The sequence below is a fragment of the Acinonyx jubatus genome, chromosome C2 (assembly GCF_027475565.1).
Source record: "Acinonyx jubatus isolate Ajub_Pintada_27869175 chromosome C2, VMU_Ajub_asm_v1.0, whole genome shotgun sequence".
In the NCBI taxonomy this organism is placed as follows: Eukaryota; Metazoa; Chordata; class Mammalia; order Carnivora; family Felidae; genus Acinonyx; species Acinonyx jubatus.
Window position 1 is genome coordinate 12,297,501 of NC_069384.1, and position 24,605 is coordinate 12,322,105.

Genomic DNA, 24,605 nt, shown 5'->3' on the forward strand with positions numbered 1-24,605 from the left:
ACTATAAAGTCGGGTGAAGGTCTGCTTTTTCAGGGGGAGGAGGTTGTGCACCTCTGAAGTTCAAAGTCCAGATAGTAGAGATTTAGAGTTAGAAAGTAGATCTCTGGCATTTGTGGCCTCCGTGTTCACGATCCTTACCATTTGCCGTTGACCCCCACAGTCCAAGGTAGGTAGTAATTTTTCAATTCTGCCAAGGCACACGTTGTACTCGTGTCTGTCATGAAACGGCTGTACGTGAATGGTCAGTTATTTGGAGAGCAACACCGGCCAGCTGCCCAACGTTGGTATCATACCGCGCCATTGTGATTCTCTACCCATCTCTGTATATGCTTGAACTCTCATGAAATGGTAGGAACTCTACGTCTTTGTAGATCCGGGCAAGCTCATGGATAATGTTGCTATGCAGGTGATGTACTATGAAAAATTGCTTTAGCACTTCATAAAACCATTTAAGAGTCTCAAGACATCACTTTGATGTTTCAGGTACTCTATTTTATGGAGGTAATTATATCTAAGAGAGGTACTCAAAAAGTAGGCTTTTTTGAAACTCTCAGGATACATCCCTTAAAACTGTCAAGATTTTACTTACTGGAGGAGGGGAGGATATCATTATAGAAGAAAACTGTCTCAGGAAATGGGAAGGGTTAGTTTTTAGCTCAGAGGAGGAAGAATATTTTGGAATCGGGAAAGAACAAAGAATGTGTCTTAGTCTGGTTTCCCCAGAGAGGACGACAAGAGAAAGATACCTACCTTGCAAATACTTTGCTGGGGATTGTGATCCCCAGAAGCAGCAGTGAAGGAGAGTGAAGCAATGAGAGGTTCTCTTACTGAGTTGGTTGACCCCACAAAGCACATGAGAGGCCCATGTGACACGCACCTCAGGACTGCCAACATGGTGCGAGAAAGCAGGTAGCGTGTATCCATCCGTTTGTATCCTCCGTTGGTCAGAGAATATTCCATGAGGCATTAACTCCCCAGCACTTCCAGGTAGCGTTGGCGAGGATGCCGACGGTCGTCCGCCGTGTCCCAAACCTCGGTGAAAACAGAGAAGCCTTAGCATGGAAGGCAAGACGTGCTCGCAGGCTGCCTTCATGTGCAGCTGGTTGGACCCATGCCCGAGCTGCTTACCACCATGGTGACCAGAGTAGAAGACAAGTGTGGCCACAAGGATCCGAGGAGGTGTGCAACAGGTGCCCGATCCGAGATGTCTGTAGTTTAAGAAGACGTGTGCTTTTGTGATCAGGGCGATAAGAAAACTCAGACCAGGTGCCTGGCTCCTGTCAAGAAAATAAGATGCAAGGACGGCTTATAAGAATGAGGGCACTGTGATAGGAAGGGGTGTTCGGTACGAGTAGAGGAGAGGTATCAAAGTCATCGGGCAAGAGCAAGCTGGAAGGATGGCCGAATAGCAGGGGTCCCTTTGAAGCTCAACATTAGGAACTTCTAGCTCTTTGCATTTTCTCCACGAGTGCCTGCACCCTACGAGTGGGAGCTGAGAAGGCAGACCACGGGGGCAATCCAGGGCTGGGCTGCAATGGTGCATACAGCAAGGGGTCATTGGCGGCGGGGGGGGGGGGGGCACGTGGAAGCAGCTGATCACAGAGTGAAGAGAGGGAAAACAGACAAAGTGAAGCCAAGGCACCCCACACACAGACGCTTCTGTGGGGGTAAAGCAGAGTGGGAGTGGGGGAGAGAAAGAACAAAAATGGGACAGCAGCGACTTGAGGTTGGAACAGAGGCCACATGCCGATGACAAGATCTAGAGCACGATCAGTGCTACCTGGTGAGGACAGGAGCCTCGGTATCCTGCAGCAAACTGAGTAACAGGGATGTTCACGTCGCCACAGAAGGAGCTGGGAGGGAAAGACAGAACCTGAGATGCGTCCTGAAGTTGCCCAGGATGGAGCAAACACTAATAAAAGATACAGATCGACGATTTGGAGGTGGCTAGCCGGTGGTAATAGAGACTTCAGATGATGATACTTGGAGAAAGGCTTTTGGCAAGACTGGCGTTTGAGCCCTCGCTTGAAAAGAGTTTAGGTAACCAACATGTTAATGAACAATCAAAGCGGTTGCGAGAGTTTGAAGACAGAGCAAGACTTGCCTCAAAGCAGACTTGTAACTGGCATTATTTCTGCAGGAGAAGTTGGAGAGGTGTGCAGAATTTCACTCTTACTTAGTGCACTGGGTATTATTTGAATGTGCTATCAGGAGCCTGCAATGCTCTTCTGGGAAGAAGGAAGGAAGGAAGGAAGGAAGGAAGGAAGGAAGGAAGGAAGGAAGGAAGGAAGGAAGGAAGGAAGGAAGGAAGGAGAGAGGGAAGAAAGAAAAAAAGGAAGAAGGAAAGGAAGGAAGGGAGAGAGAGGGAGAGAGAGAGGAAGGAAGGAAAACAAATTTAGTCAAGGACAAAAGTAGAATTCAAGCCCACGGCGAACAAACACTTGTCCACCGCCTTTGATTCCACAGCCGAAAGAAGCAGGCATCCTAAGCGGGTGGGGCGGGGTGGTTCATTAGTCTTCCCAACACTCATTTTTGCTAAATCCACTTAAACTGTGTGACCCCGTTAACACAAAGAGCACATGTTCTAGAAGTGAAGTTTTAGGCAGATGGAGAGATATGAAGGTGTGGTAAATGTTTAACTTGCTACACACAGAGATCCAGCCGTATTTCATCAGCGGCTGTCTGTTTGGCCTCCAAGCTTCCAGGGAGGAACCCGCCTCCACACGCTCTATGTCTTTGTCCCAGTCCCCCACTCAGCAAGAGGTCCTGGAAGGCATCGATGTCCTAACAAAGAGTAATAATGACAATAGCCACCATTATCCGATGGCTCCTTTGTGCCCAGCTTCTGCCCCATACTTTATGTAGTTTCTCTTACTCAGCAAACACCCGTGGGCAGGCGATGTTGTCATTGTCCCATAGACTGGGCGGTGCGGAGCCACTGTAGGGGCTCAGCATTGTCCCCAAGGCACCAGGCTGCTCCACGTTCCTGCTCTGCCCTCCTCAGTGACGGGAACAGCTCCTGCAACCTCTGTGTTCACATGGGAAGAAGAAACAGAGGAGGCAGGTACCAACAGAGTCCGCTCCAGCAGGTGTAACAGCAAGGAGATTTAAGACACTAGATGGGGAGGGTTGAGACACTAGACAGCTCTTGAGTCATGGGGAGGGTTGAGACACTAGACAGCTCTTGAGTCATGGTGAGGGTTGAACAGACTCTAGGTCGAACTCAGGAAGTCGCCGAGAAATTGGGCCATCGAGGGAGCTGCTGCTTCTTCCACAGTCGCAAAGTTGTTGAAATAAGAGGCCACCTTCTCCAACAGGAAGCCAGGACACGTCTGCCACGACCAGGAAGCAGGTCAATCAGAAAGCCACCCCCGGAGTGCAAGGTCCCAGACCTGGCCGATTCTGGCGAGGTCCGTGCCAGCAACAGAGATGCCCAGAAGTCTCTTCTCACTCCCCACTGAACTCAGTTCCTGAGCAAAGCCCCCATGGTCCTCTCTCCACGTGACTTAGTTCCAGATCAAGAAGTAATCAGTAAAGCTGAAATCATATCTGGAGCCCCAGCTGCCATGGTAGCTAAAGACCCTGCAAGTTGATTATCTTAGCTTTCTGGGCTCTACAGCAGAGGCAGGCAAGAAAGGCATTGGAACAGAGGTGTGTCGAACTCCTGGATGAGCCACAGTAGTTCTGGAAAGCTGGGACGGCTCATTTTCGTCTGGCCAGCTTTCCCTTCCTCCATCCCCAGGGGTCCCGTCCACATATATTATCTCATTTAATCCCCACCTCAACCTTGCAGTGAAGTATTACTATCTCCTTTACAGATTAGGAAACTGAACCTCATGAAGTTTAAACGATAATGTTCAAGAAGGTAGTGGAATCAAGATTTGAACCAAAGTCTGTGTTCCGCTATTCTCATATGATAGAATTTATGTTTGCCTTGCTAAAAGTAAACACTGGAAAGAGTGGATTCTCTCTATTCTCAGTTCCCTTGCTCCTGATTATGATTCACTGGCTTTCAAAGAGCTGAATAGGCATGGGGCTCTCCCACCTCCAAACCCTTGCTCTAGAAATTTTCTTGATTGCGTGGGTTGCTTGGTCCATGGTCCTCTACGAAGCCAGATGACTTGGGTGTCAGGACTGTCTGGGGTGAGAAAAGAGGAAGCTTTCGTCCATCGGCTCACATTCTCCATTGGCCAAAGACTCACTCCATGAGGCATTATTGTCCCTTTTCCTTATATCTGACCACTCAAATTCCAGCCATCCTTGAAGCCCCAGGTCAAATGCTACCCTTCTACAAAGATGTCGCCAATGTCCTTGCCAACAGGTAGCTCCACCTTCCCTGAAACTCTCATGCATTTCCTTTGTACCTTCCTCCGAATATTTTTCACCTTCCCTGAAACTCTCATGTATTTCCTTTGTACCTGCCTCCAAATATTTTTCACAATCAACTTATATAATTACCCCTTCCATATTGTAGCTTCCTTGAAGACAAGAACTATGACATTTATCCCTGTTGTCCCTTGAAGCTCTTGGCACAGCACATGCATGTAGTAAGGGTTCCCTAGATGAATAATATATAAGTGAATGAATTTCCCTGACAAGGTGCTCTCTTCTTGAAAATATTGGATAATCTACATCCAGGTAACTAGAAATCAATTGCTTTAGCTTCCTTTAGAGCTTTTAATTAGTGAGATGTTCCTCCATCACCACCATCCATCTGATTTCTCCAGGGTTTACTGGCCCCTCATCAGTTAATGTATACAGAATGTTTTTTCCAAATTTATTTGCTTTACGGCTCTGAATATTTTAAAAATTGAACTGAAAAAAAGAGTGAGAACAGGACAACCTCTCTGGAGTTGAAATGAGTCCATTTTTCTCTTTGGAACACCCACAAGAGGACAGTCCCCCCCCAGTTCAGGCATTTGCATCCATAACAATTCATCAGACCAGAAAGTGGACCAAATCACGAGAGTAAAAGCATCTAGGAATATCATGCTCTATACTTAGCCCACTCGATTTCCTGCTGAAGTCAAATTTCTTCCATTCCTGTCAGCCCTTCAGGATCAGCAGACGGCAGCGGTCTCCCTAGTTTCTTCTGGAAACTTTCCACGGTAGAACCCCAAAACAGTGGCCAGCGGTCCCCAAGGCAGGTTCTCTCCTGCTGTGTGGTTAATGAAGCTAGTAGGCGGGCACCTCCCCCCCCCCCCCGGTTGCCATGGAAGCGGCCGGGGCCGCTGGCCCTCTGAAACCGGAAAACAACAGCAAGTGCATTCCATCCTGCCTTGCAGATTAAACCAGCTGTCAAGCCAGGGTGAAGAACCAGGCGGAGGTCCGGAGGTCCGCAGCGTGGAAAAGCAAGCCTCACGTTGCAACTCCCAGATGTAAGTAACTCCTCCGTTCTTTCTCGAAAAGTGTGTCTCGTAAGACAGTTATTCTTAGCTTCCGAATTTCGGCTGCACTGCAGGCAAGTTCTGCGACCCTTTGAAGAGCCACTGTGGGCGTCCCCGTCTTCCGGCAGAATTTACATTGCCGGAGCATAATGTATACTTACGGTGGCTTTTACCAAGAAAGTGTTTTTTGTTTTGGTTTGGTTTGGTTTCTTTCAGGCTTCCAGGCATATGAATTGCTCTTTATGGAGATTCTGCCTTTCAAAGGAAACGTTTCCAAGGCATTCAGCAAAGAATGAAATGGTCTTCTCATTTAGTCTCTAAACAGATAAATTTACTTAGGGTAATATTATTATATAACAGATATCTCCATGGATCCGGGGCTTGTGGTTTCTATTTAAAACATTTGGCTCTACTTCCCTGTCGGTCTTCAACACGAAATAACAATTACATAAAAGAGATGATCAGGGGCGCCTGGGTGGCTCAGTCGGTTAAGCGTCCGACTTCGGCTCAGGTCATGATCTCACAGTTCGTGACTTCGAGCCCCGCGTCGGGCTCTGTGCTGACAGCTCGGAGCCTGGAGCCTGCTTCGGATTCTGTGTCTCCCTTTCTCTCCCTGCCCCTCCCCGACTCATGCTCTGTCTCTCTCTGTCCCTCAAAAATAAATAAACGTTAAAAAACTTTTTTTAAAGAGCTGATCTATCATAGCTCTTTTCCTTATCGTGATCCCAAACAGAGAAAACTGGGAACTCTGAAAACATCAGCTTATACTGTTCCTTTGCTCTGTTCTTATGTGACAGCATTACATTTATTGCTTTTTTATACACTGTTCATTGGAAAACGTAAGAAGATAAGAAACGAAGTTTAGATGAGTATTAACATATGGACTCGTTATCTTTTTTTAAAAAAATTGTCCTTTTATTTAAAAGTGAAAAAACATATTAAATACTGTACTACAAGGCAAGAAGATGGGGATTTTTTTAAGCCAAAACCGGTAATTCTTACACAGTTCTTGTTCATATAGTTCATTCTTTAACAAACATGTTTGGGGCAGGGTTTTTGTTGTTTGTTTTTTTTTTTAGCAATAAAAGTGTTGGTGTATACTGAGGAGAGGAAATTATGCATAATATATATAAAAACCTGTCTTTAAAAACTACCAAAATTATCAGGCCTCATTTGTTTGGAAAAAAATCTTTAATGAAAACAGTGATCTTTGGGAAATTTTTAACCTTTATTTTTAGACCAAATAATGCAGTATGTGTGAACAAAAAAAAGATTCTCATTAAATTTTTTTTTACAGAAATTGGGCATTTCTGAAAATAACAGTTTTAATAAAGTATCTATGGAAATGAGTGCTTTTCAACAGCTGACTTAGACTTCCCAATTTTCTTTTTCCATACTAGTATTTTTATTGCTTAATGCTGTTATACTATCAACTTTCTAAAAGAATTTTTTATGTGTATTTATTTTTGAGAGAGAGACCAAGTATGAGCAGGGGAGTACTATCAACTTTTTAATTCAGTGTCCAGTAACAGACAAACCACATGGCTCCATGAGTGTACGATCAAGGGCACAGACATGGGCCTATGTGCCAAGCTGGATGGGGGCTGAACCCCAGTGATCGGATTAGCCGGGCATAGACCAAGTCATTAGATGGAAAGGGGTTTGCAGTCATTGGTTAACTAGTTCTCAGAAGGTCCTGTGTCAAGGAGAGGTACAGTAGCTACATATTTTAGTTAAGACTTCCCATTGGCTCGCTCTCTGAGGTAGCCTGCCCCCCATATGCAGAAGAAACACTCAACTAATGTCCTTATTTTGAAAGCTAATTTATAAATGTTCTTTTCAAAAAGTGTTTTTTTTTTTTTTTTAATATAATTTATCGTCAAGTTGGCTGACATACAGCGTATACAGTGTGCTCTTGGTTTCGGGGGCAGATTCCCGTGATTCACCGCTTACGTACAACACCCGGTGCTCATCCCAACAAGTGCCCTCCTCAGTGCCCATCACCCATTTCCCCCTCTCCCTCGCCCTCCCCCCATCAGCCCTCAGTTTGGTCTCTGTATTTAAGGGTCTCTTATGGTTTGCCTTCCTCTCTGTCTGAAACTATTTTTTCCTCTTCCCTTCCCCCATGGTCTTCTGTTAAGTTTCTCAAGTTCCACATATGAGTGAAAAAAATAATAAAACATAAAAAAGTGTTTCTGAAATGCTTACGCCTACTGGAACTCACTTCATTCATTTTGTTTCCTATTCCCCTAGCATGAGGTTCCTATACATGCTTTATGTTAAAGGGCACAGAGTCTAGTGATAGAATATGAGGCAGTTGTATAGAAACGTGACCCTAGGATGGGAAATAACACTGCAATTTCCACCACAATTCTCTAGAACATGTTTGGCTGTCTGGGTTCAAATTTTAACTTTTTCTTACCAGCTCTGTGACCTTTTGAGTAAGCTATTTAGCCTCTATGTGTCTCCATCTTCTGATACGAAAATGGGGCCATCATGTCTACTTTTACTATGATTTTACTAAGGATTAAATGATATAAAATACATAAAAGTACTTTGAACAGTACCTGGCATGAAAGCAGCAGTCATTGAACGTTACTATTAATCAATTGAACATATGTATGGTTCCCAATTTCAATGAACTTTTGACACCACATATCTCCCACACTTCTTATTGGGAAGTACGTTGTCCATCATGGATGACCATTTTCTGTATTTAGCTGGTTTATTCATGGGAACCCAAGGCTGTGGAGCAGTAAGTGTTGATGCCGAAAAATGTTGATACGGTAAAATGTCTTCTCTACCCAGCAGTCTGAACTCTCGCGGGAATCAAGAGTCGTGTATCCGGCAAGTTATGTTTGAGGTGTCTTGGATATTCAGGTGGAGTTTTCAAGGTGCTGGATATATGAGCATGGAGTTCAGGGAAGAGTCTGGAAGCAGGTTAATCATCAGCATATAGATAATATTTAAGTCCATAGGTTAGCACGCAAAGGAGTGGATATACACAGAGAAGAGAGCCAAGCACTGAGCCAGGGGCAGGCAACAATAACAAGGAGGAAGAGGGGATGCCAGCCAAAGAGAGTGGGAAGGAGCAGCCATTGGTAGCGAGAGAAGCTGGAGAATGGGGTGTCAGGGAAGAACAGAAAGTTCTTTGCTCAAGAAGGAAAGAATAGGCAACCGTGTCGAATACTGGTAAGAAGTCAAGCAAGATGAAACCAGGCAACTGACCATTGGATTTGGCACGCTGGAGGGAGGAGTCACTGGGAAGCTGATGAGAATGGTTTGAATGGAGTGATATTAACAAAAGCCTGATGGGAGTGGCTCAAAAACCTAACAAAAACATGCACAGTCTCTCTGTATGATTACAGATTTGCTCATAAAAAGCTTGTTTTTAGTTTCTTTTATATGGTAGACTGGTGTAGCCCTATAAGAGAAACAGGTTTGAGGGGTGTCTGGGTGACTCAGTCGTTTGAGCGTCCGACTCTTGATTTCAGCTCGGGTCACGATCTCACGGCTGTGAGATAGAGCCCTGTGTAGGACTCCATGCTGAGCATGGAGTGTGCTTAAGATTCTCTCTTCCTTTCTTGATGCCCCTCCCCCACTCGCATGCGTGCATGCGCTCTCTCTCTCTAATAAAACAGAGAGAGAGAGAGAGAGAGAGAGAGAGAACAGGTTGGAGGCAGGCAAGAACCACCATCCATAGCCGTAGCTACTAAAGTTTCATGAAAGAGGTGGGATCCAAGGACAGTTTAAGAGATGAGGCTGGTTTCTCAGCAGTTGAGAAATACAGAACTCTCCTAGACACAGGGAACAACATAAGCCGCGTGAGGGAAGTATCACACACACACACACACACACACACACACACACACACACACGTTCCTTCAGGACTTCTTCCCACAATATTTCCTGATGCCTCTCCCTTCCAGTTTGATCCATGTTCCATAAAAGGATCACTTCCCACTTGCATCTCTGAATTGCCTGGCTTCCAGGACCGTTAAGAAAGCGAGAATCTTCTCGCGGCCAGAAGGGCTAAAGAATTCATCTGGAGTCACACCTAGACACCATTTCAGGGGTTCTCAGTTTAGCCCAAATTGTGATGCTCAGATGACCCACTGGAGCTCCTCTGTTATCACAAAAATAATAATCTTCAAGGAGTCGTCAATGAAATCAGGAGGCATTCTTCTCAAAAAAAAAAAAAAACACCTTTTTTATTTTAGAATAGTTTTAGACTCAGAAAAATTGTGAAGATAGCACAGAGACTTTGCATATGCCCCTACCTAGTGTCCCGTTATTACATCTTACATCAGAACGGGACATGCACTTGTCACAATCAATGAACCGATATCGATACATTATTATTGTTAACTAATGTGCACATTTTATGCGGATTTCCTTAGATTTTACCTAATGTCCTATTTCTGCTCCAGGATCTGACATTACCTTTAGTCATTGTTCCCAGGAGGCATTTAAAGACCCTTACAAGTCTTTCATGAAAGCGGCAAGGTTTAACTTGCTTATGGTTCCAATATTTGGAACTAAAACCCTAAAGGAAAATTTAATTCTTAATGCTTCTAAGATTGAATATCGTTGGAATGGTTGAATACAGATGAAAGGAAAAAGCGTAAGGCTTCTGTCCTGGGGAAATAGCTCAAGCTACTTTATGAAACCGCCATAATGCACCTCACTGCGTGGAAGATATTAGTCCCTTTTTTTATTGTTCTGGAAGTAGGTAATTAAAATATTAAAGCTTTGCAGGCTTTTTTTTTTTCTTCTCATCTCTTAGAAAAGGGATTACTCTGACTCATTTTTCCTTGGCAACCTCACACTTGTAATTTGAGCAAAGCAGTTCCAGGTTAGTTTTATAAAACTGGACGCTTGAAGGTTAGCTCTTGGGGGAGTCTGTAGTGGGGGCTATCATAATCCCTCAACGGACAGCAGTTAGGGTGATGCCTTCTAATGCTCACCACTATCTGTGAGATCAGTATGTACCAACTCTGCTCATTCTTCCTGTGAGCCCTGGATGGATGTGTAGGGTGAAATGGAAGGACAGTGATCTGGGAGCCTGACTTGGGGCTCGTGGTCATCGTTCCAGGCGAGTGTGTTTCACATACAGAGTGTGTTTCATCTGTGTCTCCATCAGATTTATGAGAAGATTCCTAGGCAACTGCAAGCCTACACGGTGCTGATCGGTAAAGCCACGGAGGATGGGGATGCTTCATGGGGCTTTTGCCAGATGTCATTCAGTGGCTTTCAGGGGGGGACTCACAGGCAAGGCGTAGGATGTTGGGTTCGAATTTCCCATCCTCTTGCCCATACACAAAATCTCAGTATGCTTCCTTTGTCATGGCTAGGCCAAACACCGAAATCCCTGCTAAAGAAGATGCATTTTGCTTGCTGATTTTGGTAACATGATAACACTGCACGATTCCAGGAGGTGGAAGGTAAAAGTGGAGGTAAAGGGTCAGTAACATGCATCTCTGACTTAGCTAATGTAGGGATTTATAATGTAGGGATAGTATGAATATTTACGGAGTGGCTCTATGCATCAGGCACTGTGCTAAGGACTGGGAAAACCACAGTCAACAAAAAGACCAGGTTTTTGCCACATCAGAAACCTGACTTACACAGCACACCGACACCAAGGGGTCCGGGATCTGATTAGCAAACGATGGGTGAAATCAACACCCAGTTGAGCTCAATGCTTTCAAAACACAAAATGCTTTCGTTTGTTCAAGTTGGCTCTCAGGTCCATTTCCATTATTGAATACATTTAATCTAAAAGCAGTAATTAACTGATCCTTGAAGGAGTCCTGGCTTCACCAACCACTGGGCACAAATAAGTTCAAATGCACATTAATAGCTTGCATTTTGCCGATTTGTGTTTCCACCTCCCTGATACAAAGCCTTGCCTCCTTCCTACCTCTGTGTCTACACAATAGAGCCCCCAGAAATGTCTTACATATGCTCAGAAATGATCCCTTCACTTGATTCTCTCCCCAACCACCATTGGATGGTGACTGTCCCTTGCCTTAGCCATGGGGCTCCCCACTGATTCACTGCCCAAAGAGGAGTGACCAGGGGCACTCCCATCCATCCTCCAGGGAAGGCCAAATGGTGCTGCTTGTCCCTCCTTCCTCATCGTACCAGAGCTGTCCTGCACTCAGTGCGCAAGTGGGGGGAATGACTCTGTCCCCAGCCCGGTGTCGTCACCCAGATAGGGGCCACTCGTGCCCCACATCTCAGGGTTCTTGAGAGCTGTCCATGCAGCCTCTGCCTGCGGCTCCACAGGACTCAGCCCATGGCATTAATTAGTCTGGGCTGAGAAGAGACAAGTGCCATCCTGTCCCTCCACTCAGCCCTGCCCCAGGCCTTCACACACCGTCTTCACGCTTCCTTCTTTTTTCCTCGACAGGTCCACACATGCAAATCACCACCTGGATACAGGCCCCCCTCGGAATTCATGAGACATGTCCAGATGCCTCATTTACGCTGGGCTGGACCCAGTGCAGCATGACTACTCTGGACAGTTTTGAGCTTGGTATTTCAGAAAGCCAGTAATGGAGGTTGGGATAGAGTTACCCCAAGAGCTTCCTTACGATCCAGTCTAGTGAGAGTAGTAAGACACAGGAAACAATTAGCAAACACTGCAGGGCTGTAAATAGAGTGGCTAGCGTGTTTAAAAAAAACTTTTTTAACGTTTATTTTTGAGAGAGAGAGAGAGAGGCAGAGTGTGAGTGGGGGAAAGGCAGAGAGAGAGGGAGACACAGAATCCAAAGCAGGCTCCAGGCTCTGAGCTGTCAGCACAGAGACCGACGCGGGGCTTGAACTCACGCATCACGAGATCCTGAGCTGAGCCCAAGTCAGATGCTCAACCGACAGCCACCCGGGCACCCCTAGTGTGTGTGTTTAGTCCAAAGGGTGGTTTGATATGGGTGCTTTGTAATTACCTTATATTCTCTATATTAGTTTCCTATGACTACCTAACAAATTTCCACAAACTCAGTGACTTAAAATAGAAGAAAGTATTCTCTTACATTTCCGGAGGTCAAAGTCCAAAAGCAGGCTGACTGTGCTAAAGTCAAGGTGTTGACAGGGCTCCTTCCTTGGGGAGGCTCCAGGGGAGAATCCGTTTCTTGTCTCTTGCAGCTTCTAGAGTTTGCTGGCATTCCTTGGCTTCCAGCCATATCGCTCCGATCTCTGTTTCTGTTGCCACATTGCCTTTTTCTCCTCTGTCTCCTCCGGTTTCCTCTTAGAAGGACCCTTGTGATTACATTGGGCTCACCCAGATAATCCAGGGTCTCCCCATCCCAAGATCCTTAATGTAATCACATCTGCAAAGTCCCTCTTGCTCTGGAAGACAAGATTCACAGGTTCTAGGAATTAGGACACGGACACCTACAGGGGCCCTTACTCAGCCCCCACCGTATCTACCAGGGACAAGAAGAAACCAGAAAGCAAGTGTTTTGATCACAGTCCATACCCTGCTGCCCCACTGAACAATTTAGAAATGGGAATTGGACACTTACTTCAATTTACCGGTTTTGCTCACTAATGATTGCAAGCCCTCCTGTTCCCCAGAATCGCAGAAGGACATTTGTAAATCCGAGTTGTTGTTTGTTACAGGACAAATGGGGCAAAGAGGCATTTTTGCTTTATGTTGAGCCTGTTCTTTATTCAAATTTTTTGATATAAGTAGTGCATTAAATGCACCAGTAACTTTTATATTTCTTTGGGGTGGCTTTTGGGATGCCCTGACGGAGCATGCTAATATATCCCTATTATCATTATGGTTCCGACCTTATAAAACATCATAGTTAATAGAGTACTAAGTACCATGTATATGTAAGCATACTTACTAGTAGTAACAGTACTCACGGACAGACTACATTTCCACGTGCGTCCTGCTACACTGACGTTATATCCTAGTGTAGTAGGTATTATCATCCCCGCGCCATGTTGACAGAGACGACTCCGAAAGTCATTTCTGAGTGGCCCGCAATATACAGCGAGTTGAACACGAACCATCACAAAAATAAAGCGTGTGCTCTTGAGACCCGAACCACACACTTGAGGTTAATTTTGCCTAAATGCCAACTTATGGAGACGTGAACTTTATTTCCTCTTTCTCTAGATGAGGAAATAAGTCAGATGATAGCGAACAGTTTTGCGCCCACTGTATAAACCCAAGGAGATACGGATCATACCAGGATCACAGTGAATCCTGTGTCGCGCCTCTCACTGTGAACTGTGTAAGTAAGGCCCAGGGGCGGGAAGAGCCCTTCATCAACAGAGAGTGCACAAGGCGGTGTCTTCAGAGGCAGACACTCGGGAGGGCGTGTGAAAATGCAGTGGCTCATAACACCAGGGCTGGGGGTGGAATACGAGGAAAGAAAAGATAACACTTACCACAGTAAGAAAGCGCTGGGGAGAGACCCAAATTCATGTTCCTTTCAACATTATAAGCTTTGGACTATTAAACAACAAAGCTATCCCTTCTCTTGTAAATATCATCTTACATGGGGGCGCCTGGGTGGCTCAGTCAGTTAAGCATCTGACTCTTGACTTCAGCTCAGGTCTTGATTTCACGATTCGTGGCTTTGAGCCCTGCCCCAGGCTCAATGCTGACAGTGCGAAGGCTGCTTGGGATTCTCTCTCTCTCTCTCTCTCTCTCTCTCTCTCTCTGCCCCTCTGCCCCTCCCTGGCTCTCTCTCAAAATAAGTAAACCTAAAAAAACAAATATCATATTACATAGAGTGTATCTGTAACCTACCTCCTGCGGTGCATTTGTGAGACAGAGCCAAAGAAAAGAAAAATGCCCCAAATCCGTTTTTTCTCAAAGAGCTTCTCAAGGTCCTACACCTAGAGTATCCCCGTGAGCATCTCATGCACAAATGCAGAGTAGGCAGGACGTTCTCCTTGGCCTGCCTGGGAAGGGTGATTGCACAGCCACAGACCAGTGGGAACTGGACCCGAAAACAGGTGATCCCTCAGCTCTGGTGTCCTCAAGAGGAGTCCCCGCCCCACAGACTCCCAGACTTCCTATTTAATCCTTGCCATCCCTTTAACAAGGCACAAGTAGGGATAAAGCCTAAAGGGCAAATACGCTCGGGCAAGAATATGTTTATGTAAATCTAGATTAAGGCTTACCCAAGTGCCCTTAGACCCCTATGTGAGAGCAGGATTTTAGCAGCAGGCATCTGGAAAGAGTGAATAAGCCTTGACCAAGGAATTGAGATGAAGGCACAGCAAGGAGCCCCTGGGGACAGGAAAGATACCGTGCCAACTCCGTAATCTCACCTGTAACTTGTCTTGCCAGGAGCTGCTCTCGCTGCCAATCTAAGGAAACCACCCAGAGGCCCCTGGCTCAGAAGGTGAGCTGTGCCTTTCCAGCGAGGGGCAGGGGCAGGGTGGGCATCTCGAAGAGCCGAGCCCCAGGCAAGCCATGTGGGGATGCTAAGAAGGAAACAGGGACTGCTTTCCCCATGCTGTTCCCTTGGGATCTCCTGCTTCCCGGGCACGAGGACCTTTGTCCTCACCTGTGCCTCCCTCATCCTCCCCTCTTTGGCCGCCCCACCCACCCCAGGATTGGAGACACAGACACAGATTTATCCAGGGAGGCTGGAGCCAGGAGTCAGCAAATGGAGAGAGGTAAACCCTCAAAGAAAATACGGAAGTGTTCTCTTACTTAGAACCCACTGTGCTCTCTCTGTCTCTGTCTTCCAATCCATCTCTGCCTGAATGACCTTCCTGACGCACAGAACTAAATAGGTCTCCCCTGCTCACAAACCTTCAGCGCCTCCTTTTTGCCTCTCTCTGGGGCCTCCAAAGGTGGTGTTTGCGGCCAAGGGAGTGCCCAAGCCAAGCCAGTGGGTTGAGTTGAAGGTACTCAAGTCTCATTTTTATTTTTTTGTCTCAAATTAAAAAAATTCTACTCTCTGTGTATGACTCACAATGTAGATAATATATCAATAGGGTAGTTGTAATGCCTTCATAAATAAAAAGTTACATTTTTGGGAGAGGGCTTTTTGTTTTTTTAAGTTTATTTATTTATTTTTGAGAGAGACAGAGAGAGTGATCGGGGCAGGGGAAGAGAGAGAGAGAGGGAGAGAGAGAATCCCAAGCAGGCTCTGTGGTGTCCGCACAGAGCCCAACGTGGGGCCCGAACTCACAGACCGTGAGATCATGACCTGAGCCGAAACCAAGAATTGGACACTTAACCGATTGAGCCACCCAGGCGCCCCACTGGGGAGAGGTTTTTTTTTTTTTTTAAGTTTTTATTAACGGGGTGAGAGTCAGAAGGGTTTGAAGACTAAACCCCCGATCTCGGGGTTTGTCCTAACCCTGCCTTGCCTGCGCTCCAGCTCATGGGCCCCAGATACACCAAGTGCTCAGTTTCTGAGGTTTTGCTCGAGGGACCCTTCCAGTTGCAGCCCTTCCCTTTCCCTTCCCCCAAGACCTTCTCTGCTGGCCCTCAAGCACCCCGTTGCGAGTCTTTCCCTGTCCTTGTGCCCAACACTGGCTCCATGTCATTAATAAGCACTCACCAATCGCATTGCCTTTTAATTAACTGCCTACTCGGGCAGTTAACTCCTTGGGCAACCCATTCGACGCCTGGGGTGAGCGAGGCCATCTCAACTGGTCTCGGTGTTAGCAACACTGGGTACTTTCGTGATCAGATACACTTCAAGAGTAAGGTCTATGTTTCGCCAGGTGGGATACACCCAGAATTCCAAATTACCTCCTTGTCTGGAAGTTCTCTCCTGTTCGCCCCCCTCAGAACCTTCAAGGAGTTTTGCAGAAACACACTTGGGGAACTGCGTTTGTGAGACATCCTTGCCTAGCTCCCCAAGTCCTGGCTTCCGAGTGGGTTTCTTTGAAGTGCCTGGACGCTGGCTGTCTTCTGCCTTTCTTCCTGTGTCTGGGGTCCAGATTTCTCTTTCAGGCCCTCTGCTTCTTGCTGGAGCATCTCATCCGTTTCTGGTCCTTATTGGCCCCAGTTGCTTCAACCGAGACTTTTCCCTAAGTGCCTTTCCTCTGTCAAAACAAACAAACAAACAAACAAAAACACTTTTAATTTCAAATTAAACTCACTTCTGAATTAAAAGTGGGAAATCACGCTGAATTGCTAGTTGCTGTTAGAATTTGGGGAATACCATCACAGTTTTCCACAATTGTATTTTTTCTCCTTTGTGTTGAGACTATAGAGTTCAAACCATCATTATTCAAGACATTTCAAATCTGTTTTGGGCAAACGGTCCAAAGGCTCTCCTCCCACCGACACACGATCTTCTTACTAGTAATATCTTCTTATAAACAGAACTAGTCCAGTTTGAAACATTCCTCTTGGAGCCAAGTATAAACATTATCTAAATGTCGGGTGTAATCCTAGACTGAGAAGGAATCTGTGTGGAATTTGTTTTGAAGTAACTGATGTCTGTATCTGCTCACTTCAGAAGTCTTTGCTTTCATGCAGCTAATTGCTGGCATTAATTACTACCGGGATTTCTTCAGCTGTGACATAAAACTAATATTTGAACCGGTCTGAATGGTAGCTCTAGTTTTTCGACATGTTCGGTGATTTAAAGGCTCCAAGATTTAATGATCGTACATGGTGTTTCACATCTTGCCTGAAAAAATTTAGGTGGATTGAGACCACCTCGGTGTTTGTGATGGTTGCATAAAGCCACGTATTAAGCTTGCCAGACATTCCTAGTGCCCACCGATACCCACGTCGTCCTCTCCTCCCTTGGCACAGTGCCGGACCTCGTTTCCAAGCTGCTTGCAGAGAGGGGGTGCCGCGTGGCTGCGTTCTGGTCAGTGAAATGTGATCGAAAAGCCCACAGAGGATCCAAAGGCCTGGGAGATGATAGAGCCGTGGATGAAAGCTTGAGCCCCTACATGACCACGTGGAGCAGAGCACACCCTCCCCCCCACCACCACCTCCTCAGTGGCCTCAGACTATAACATAGGGAGGAATCAACTTTTCCTCTAGTTTCACTACGTATTTATTCATTTGTGGGCAGAATCCACCATAACATAAACAAAATGGCACAGATACGTCACATTGCCCCTGCCCCCTACTAAGCCCCCGCCCACAGTGGTGGGGGATGGGATGGGGTGGGGGGACTCCTCTTAGGACACAGGAGGCAAGTCCTGATGATGGGCACACAACAAGCTGGGGTACTAAGAAAATGATGAGGCAGAGCAAGTCAGAAGGCTCCCCCAACAGGACTCGTCCACTCCCCTCTCCCACCAGCATCCCCATAGCCCATCAGTCTCTCTGTCCTACTTTTGTTTGGTTTCTTTTTTATTAATTTTTTTTAATGTTTATTCATTTTTGAGAGACAGAGAGAAACAGAGCTTTGGGGGAGGGGGAGGGAGGGGCAGAAAGAGAGGGAGACACAGAACCGGAAGCAGGCTCCAGGCACTGAGCCCTGCAGGGCTCGAACCCACAGGCCGAGAGATCATGACCTGAGCCGAAGTTGGATGCTCAACTGACTGAGCCACCCAGGCGCCCCCCTCTGTCCTACTTTTGGATGTTTCAAATTCTGATCGCCCTGTGCTAACTACATAGATAACCTTTTCTTTTCTTTTTCTTACTCAGGAACTATTCCCCTCCTCAGATACTACCTCTTCTGTGAAGCTTGTTATAACATCTTCCATTTCCAGGCGAAGTTAGGTGTAGACTCAACACCCCATACAAAATGCTATTATAGTGATTATCACACACCATGCCCAGCACACAGCAAGGACGCAACAAAGGTATATTGAAAGAAGGGGGGGCAAAAGATAGTTTGCCCAATGTCAGCATACTCTTCTCACTGCTTGTTACAGAAATCCAATTCAGACTGGTTTGAGTAGGGGGAAAAATTTTTTGGCTCACTTATTTCAGAAATCAAAGAAGGATGTCAGGCATGGCTTGATCCCGGTGCTCGAAAAAGTTGTTAGAAATGTCTCTGCGTTTCTTGTCTGTTCTCCTCTCTGTTGGCTCCATTGTAGGGCAATCTCCCCCCTTCTGGAGACAAGACAGTCACCAGTAGATCAAGATTTCCCTTCTAACAAGCTGAGCAACCCGCAGAGGAAAACAACAGTTCCTTTCCCCATGGCACCACACCCATTATGGTCAGGGGCACAGGAAGGAGCAGGGACAGTGTGATGTATCTGTGCCCATTCTGCTGAGGCCATGCCGGAATCTGCCCACAAATGAATAAATACACAGTAAAACCAGGGTGATCACAATCCACATTCAACAAATCTAAAGAGAGAAGTCCAGGGTAAAACCGAAGGAGAAAAATGTCCAACTAGCATCTTTTTGGAAACCCCATAGGCTTGTTACCAGGAATATTTGTCCTACTTTGTAAGCCAACACCAGGCCTCATGCATCCGGCCTCCATGTTCCAGCCTTTGAACTCCCTGATACCCAGAAGGCAGGGGCCACCCTGAGATCCAGCCAGGGACTTGACTGCAGGGCCGGGAAGAGGTGCTGCTCGCAAACCTTTTATGATCTCTAGTCTCCCCTTGTTTCAGGAAACCAATGTCTGTTTCCCTTCCTACCTCTTTCCTTCTTCCATGCATGCCTCTGAATGGTATCAGCACCTGGAAAATGAAGCAGACACTTTTCTCACCAGGTTCCAGGCTTGTGGATAGACCCTTTTTCACCTCCCTTTCCCCTCCAGGCTGAGATCAGAGCAAGCCAGTGGTGTCGATGACAGCTTTCTCAGTTCTGATATGAAAGCGTTACTGGGGCATGAAGTCCTAGAAACAAACCTCCAGCGGAATCGGGGACAACCGATCATCTAAAATTATCTTGTAATTAATAAGTTAGTCACTGCTCCTTACTAAGTGGGGTAGTCACCACCACATCCTAAAACTATTTAAAACCCTTAAACCTCGTGTTCAGGAAGAATGCTGGCTCTATGGGAGCATTTCTCAAAGCCCTTTCTTTTATGACAAAATGCACTAACGAATACATCCTTTAAGAAAACCCTGTAACAACTTCAGAGTCAACACAAAGCACTATATAAAGCACCTTATTCAGTCCCCCAAATGGACTTTAACCTATCTCTCTGCTGCGTTCCTATAACCACACGTACATTCAATAGGGCCTTTCTCAGTCCTGCCCTATTTGTCTTCCTCTTCCGCTTATGAGCCCTTGGAGGGCAGGGTACAGGTTTTGTTCATCTTTGTGTCTTCTGCTCGGCCTTGGCACATGGCCCGTGCTGAGCCCCACCCTACTCCTGCCTTTGCCTCCCTCTCCACCCTGCTGCTGCAGGCCCTTGGTCCTCACACGCAGGCCTGGCCCGCCTTGGGCTCTGGAAGCAGAATCAAGTCGCTTAGAATCCAACTTCCATAACCTCGCTGTCTTCTGGGCTGTATCCCCAGAGCCAGCAAAGTGCCTGCCAGCTAGTGAACTCTCAGTAAACATTTGCTGAGTGAATGAATGAATGAATGAGCAAATGAATGAATGAATGATATTATGATTCCTGTGAACCAGTGTCTTACTTTCTGTTCAAGTTTACTTAGCTGAGCTTATTTTTAGTCTCCGGCCACCTGCTGACGAACGTGTGCTTCCTCCCTGTCCACCTGACCCCGGCATTTTTAGCGTTGCCTCCCTTGGATTTCTCTTTGCCTTGCTTTGCCACCTCGGGGCCTCATCTTGCACCCTAAGTGTTGCACGTCTGCCTCACCTCTTTCCTGCTGTCACCACCACCCTCTTTGGACACACGTTCAGCTCCTCGGACTGACTCGTCTGTCCCTCCGCAGCCTTCCTATGAGGGCCCTGTCACCAGCCCTGGACTCTCTGAGCCAGAGGCCTCATTCCAAGTATTTTTCCAGATGCATGGTGATTTGTACATGCAGACGGACTGAATTGTATCTTTGGTCAATTCAGATTAATTGAATTGTATCTTTGGTCTTGTATCTTTTGGTCAGCCATCAGCTAACTCAGGGGAAGTGTAATTATTCTTATTTTAATTATTTTTTTTTTTAGTGTTTATTTATTTTGGGAGAGAACGAGCGAGTGGGAGTGGGGGGCAGAGAGAGAGGGAGAGAGAGAATCTCAAGCAGGCTCTGCTTGTCAGAACAGAGTCCTACATGGGGCTCTATCCCACAAACTGCAAGATCATGACCTGAGTTGAGATCAAGAGTCAGATGCTTAACCAACCAACTGAGCCACCCAGGAGCCCCAGGAAATGTAATTATTCTTGCAAGACTGGAACCTGGAGCCCTATTTCATAACGTGTGTCTCATTCCAACCTCACCAGAAAAGAATACCACGCATCTATTATATATCAAGTACTTAGGCCATTTTCCTCCAAATTGGACATTGATGTTGCTCCTTACACTAAGCATGGACTTATCTTGTTTAGGTCATTTAACAGTGCTGATATATTGCTTAGTTTTGGAGCCTTACACTAAGTTACTTGATAAAATCAATTTATAACAGGTGTTCTGGGAAAGGAGGCAATGAAAAGTTCATTGCAAGTAACTGGCATGTGATTAGTGTTTTCATGGTCTATTAACACGGTAAAATCTACTCTAATACTCCTATTTCTAGGAGACCAGGAAAGTATCAATGGATCTATAAACAGATTAATATGATGGGGGGGATGTTTGTCTAGTTAGAAATTAAAGGTTATCATTAAATGTTTCGCTGGTATGCATGCTATGTTGTTTCACAGGTAGCACTTGGATAGCTGAGTCCATCATGGAGCTGCTGGTCTCCTGAATTCCAGGAAGTCAGATATTGAGGGGAGGAGGGAATGTGCACGTTTAAGGGGTTGTCGAGTACTCAATACAAGTAACACGATGTTTGAAGAGTGTGCACGCTCAAAGCACCACAGATCCCTGGTGCACCCAGACAGGCGCACTGGGTCTCATCTCTGGCACCCCATCTTGTTGCTGCTGGTATGTCAGTCTCCCAGCAGACATCACAGGGAGTTTTATGCCTCACACGGGTAGGCTGGCCACTGCCTCTCACGAGGCTCTGAGAAAAGATCATTTCTGCACTTGGGTTCCACTCAGGCATTTGCGTTGCCTGCCTTTGATAGAACCACAAGAGAGAAATGTTTGCGATGGATTATTTAGGGGGCTCCATTCCCCTAACCTTCCTATTTTTTTAAGCAACCTCTACACCCAACATGGGGCTCAGACTCACGACCCTGAGATTAAGAGTCACATGCTCTACCAACCGAGCCAGCCGGGCGCCCCATGACCCGCATATTTCTAATGAGAGCCTGCAATAACACAACTGTGTATTTGTCTTTCAGTTGAGTTGCAATGAACTGGCTCACGAAGGGGAGACACAACCTTGCGGGCCCACGCTGAGACAAGAATGGCCCCACCTTCTGGGCACAGCCTCCTGCTGACCAGCGCCCTGGGCATCCTTGTCCTGGGTTGCTTCACAGGAGGTCAGAGGAACAGCACTCTGATCTTCACGAAGGAAAACACCATTCGGAACTGCACTTGCTCCGCGGACGTCCGGGACTGTGACTACACTTTGGCCAACTTGATGTGCAGCTGCCACACCGTCCTGCCTTCCGCAATAGAGCAAACCAGCTACGATGACCGTCTGACCGTCTGGTTCACAGATGCATATGCACTGGGCCTTCTGCTGAACTTCACGTTGGTCCGGGACCTGAAGCTTTCTCTGTGCAGCCCCAACACTCTCCCTGCCGAATACCTGGCTATCTGCGGTCTGGAGAGGCTTCGGGTCAACACCGAGGCCAGGCAGCCGTTGCCAGAGCAGAGCTTACTCATCCACGACGGCAGGGAAAGTGAACCCGGAGAGAAGCCCGCACGGTTACCCGGAGGCCGGCATACATGTATGTGTATCTCATTCTTAGACGTGGCGCTTTTCAACGGGAATTCATCCTTAAAAGCATACAGTATAGAAAACGTTGCCAACACCACCAACCATTTCCCCCACTTTTCTTACTTCGAAACCTTCCCAATTTTGAGCAACCAAAGCTATGTTGTCACGTTCATTTACTAACTTTGGAAAAGGTTCCAACCTCCAGGAACTTTGGCAAACTGTGGAGAACTTGAAAAGGAATCTGGGAACCAGGCCATGGGTATCCTTACCTTCAACTTCACCTGTCAGCCCAGCCCCCATTCACATATACACAGGCCATATACACAGCCAGCCCTCTCTGCTCCGCTCCGAGCCCAACCATGGGAGCTGTTCGGAAAAACAAAATAAATAGAAAGAAACAAACAAAAACCAAACCCCAAAACACAAAGCAAAAAAAAAAAAAAAAAAAAACCTACTTCAGTCCAGAACATCTTGTGAGCCAGCTAGAGGCCAGGCCCGGGCTTCCGGGGGTCTGGGCAGAAACATCAGATGGGGAATGGAGAAAGCAGGTCATGTCAAGGACTGCTTAGCGGGACTCAGCACAGTGGATGACGCCCCAAGGAAGATATCTTCCTTGAAAACACTGCCTTAGTTTCTTTTCTCTTGCTTCGTTTTGTTACACTGGACTGGAATTCCCCTAAGAAGAGAACGCTAGATTTCAGATGCTTCAGGACTATGCGTTCCACAAAATGATTCGGTTCTCTTTAGACTGATGTTTTCCAAAGACCTTGCTAGATACGTCTGCACTGAGAAAGGGGAGTTTTGAGAGTGGAACAGGCCTGGTGAGGGTGGGACCTTAGGACCAAAGGAGAGCACTGGGATTTGAGGAGTGTGATACAGAAACGAAAAGTCAGGGGACACAAACACCGATGGCATAGATCTCAACATTTTGCTTACAGCAAGACCTAAACCCAGGGAGTTTCTCTTGTGGACCTTTTGCTTTCATTCTTTCTGTCTTTGCCTTCCTCCGTCTTGGTCCCCGGTGTATCACTTCGGCTTTTTCTCCCCCTCCCCCTCCTCCTCCACTCCAGAAATAAGAACTACATTTAACATCACTAGGGGCTAGTCTGGGAACCTAATAATCATTTAGAATGTGGTTCTTATGGGCACAAATGCTCATACTACTAAAATATAATTAACAAAAGAATGTTTAGTCCACCTGGATGTTTAATTCTGGGAAGTTAAGACACTTTCTCTGACATGGTTGACATAAAAGGGTCTTAGGTGTGGTGACAAAAGAACTGAAGCAACATATTTAAAATTTAAAAAAAAAATTTTTTTTTAACGTTTATTTATTTTGGGGACAGAGAGAGACAGAGCATGAGCGGGGGAGGGTTAGAGAGAGAGGGAGACACAGAATCTGAAACAGGCCCCGGGCTCTGAGCTGTCAGCACAGAGCCCGACGCGGGCCTCGAACTCACAGACTGTGAGATCATGACCCGAGCTGAAGTTGGACACTCAACCGACTGAGCCACCCAGGCGCCCCTAAAAATTTTTAAAAAGTGAACTGACCTCAAGGTACAAAGAAAACTTTTCCTCATATACTCAATTTACCATTGAGACAGAATGTAAAGAATCCATGACGATGATGCTACAAATGTTCAAGTCAAATGCAGGAGGAAGCAGAGACATAATCGCATTCATAATGTGATAATGGTAAGAAAGAGTTTTATTATCAAATAACAGGATATCTTGAGGTTGATGATTTCAGATCACATTCACCACATTTTTCTCTTAATTTTAAACATAGGGTGACCGAAATAACCTGAAATGTCTACATTTGCTTAATTGTTGGGGGATTTGGCCATTTGGGCTAATTAGCGTGAGTCCATAATGTCAGTATTTAAATTAGGCCAAAATGACGACCAAAGTATGAATCTTAATAGGATAATGCAATGACCTCATTACTGACATTGTATTTGAGAGGTAAGATTAAAGTGACAGAAGAAGACAAGGAGAAAACAGGAGGAAAAAGGAAGGCAAGAAGGATACAAGTGAAAGGATGAGTAATAAATATATTTACTGTCATGGGTAACCAAAAATGTAAAAATGCCTGAATTTTAATCAGTTTTTATCAACAAAGGGTAAAATTAAGTGTTAGAAATTATGAGCATCTTGATATGCATTGCTTCTGTTTGGTGGCTTTGAATCACTTCAAAGCCCTTTCACAGATGTTGTAAGTGATTCTTGTAAGAAGTCATTGTAGATCAATGGGACTTCTATCAATAGATGAGGAGAATTAATACAGTAACCAATCAAGCTTGAAGTTGCCAGATTTCTGGCCTGAAAATGGGGTTCAGGTCTCAGCGAGAGAGGATAAGTCAGAAATGGAGAGAACGCACGGTGCGTACACAGGGAGAGAT

At 46.0% G+C, this 24,605-nt stretch overlaps 2 protein-coding genes and 1 long non-coding RNA gene across 6 annotated transcripts in view; 1 reads left to right on the plus strand and 2 right to left on the minus strand.

The window, feature by feature from the left end:
• LOC128315120 (uncharacterized) overlaps nt 1-3,149 on the minus strand; it is a 4,195-nt gene extending 1,046 nt beyond the window's left edge. The window contains exons 1-3 of the mRNA XM_053220614.1: nt 2,876-3,149; nt 1,129-1,277; nt 1-1,032 (exon numbers count right to left, since the gene is read on the minus strand). The exon at nt 1-1,032 is cut by the window's left edge and continues 1,046 nt beyond it. Coding sequence (XP_053076589.1) covers nt 551-1,032; nt 1,129-1,277; nt 2,876-2,955 — 711 coding nt within the window. The 5' untranslated portion in view covers nt 2,956-3,149 and the 3' untranslated portion in view covers nt 1-550. The remainder of the gene's footprint in view (nt 1,033-1,128; nt 1,278-2,875) is intronic.
• A 1,908-nt stretch (nt 3,150-5,057) lies between these two features.
• CC2H21orf62 (chromosome C2 C21orf62 homolog) lies at nt 5,058-23,389 on the plus strand. Of its 4 annotated transcripts, XM_053220615.1 has the most exons (4): nt 5,058-5,378; nt 13,522-13,639; nt 14,707-15,038; nt 21,659-23,389. In XM_053220615.1, the coding sequence occupies exon 4, from the start codon at nt 21,724-21,726 to the stop codon at nt 22,381-22,383; it is 660 nt and encodes a 219-aa protein (XP_053076590.1). In that variant the 5' UTR covers nt 5,058-5,378; nt 13,522-13,639; nt 14,707-15,038; nt 21,659-21,723; the 3' UTR covers nt 22,384-23,389. The 4 variants fall into 4 exon arrangements, with proteins under 4 accessions (XP_053076590.1, XP_026897500.1, XP_014918072.2 ...); XM_027041699.2 differs by lacking the exon at nt 14,707-15,038; XM_015062586.3 differs by lacking the exons at nt 13,522-13,639; nt 14,707-15,038 and having other exon boundaries at nt 5,060-5,378.
• On the minus strand, nt 10,537-22,773 carry LOC113594388 (uncharacterized). The gene is made up of 4 exons (XR_008297560.1): nt 22,659-22,773; nt 17,111-22,569; nt 16,129-16,424; nt 10,537-12,740 (listed from the first exon to the last, which is right to left on the minus strand). It is a non-coding gene; the product is annotated as an uncharacterized LOC113594388 (long non-coding RNA).
• Nucleotides 23,390-24,605: the final 1,216 nt, after the last annotated feature.

Coding starts and splice junctions, on each gene's coding strand:
- CC2H21orf62 (XM_053220615.1), top strand. CDS start 21,724: ATGGCCCCACCTTCTGGGCACAGCCTCCTGCTGACCAGCGCCCTGGGC.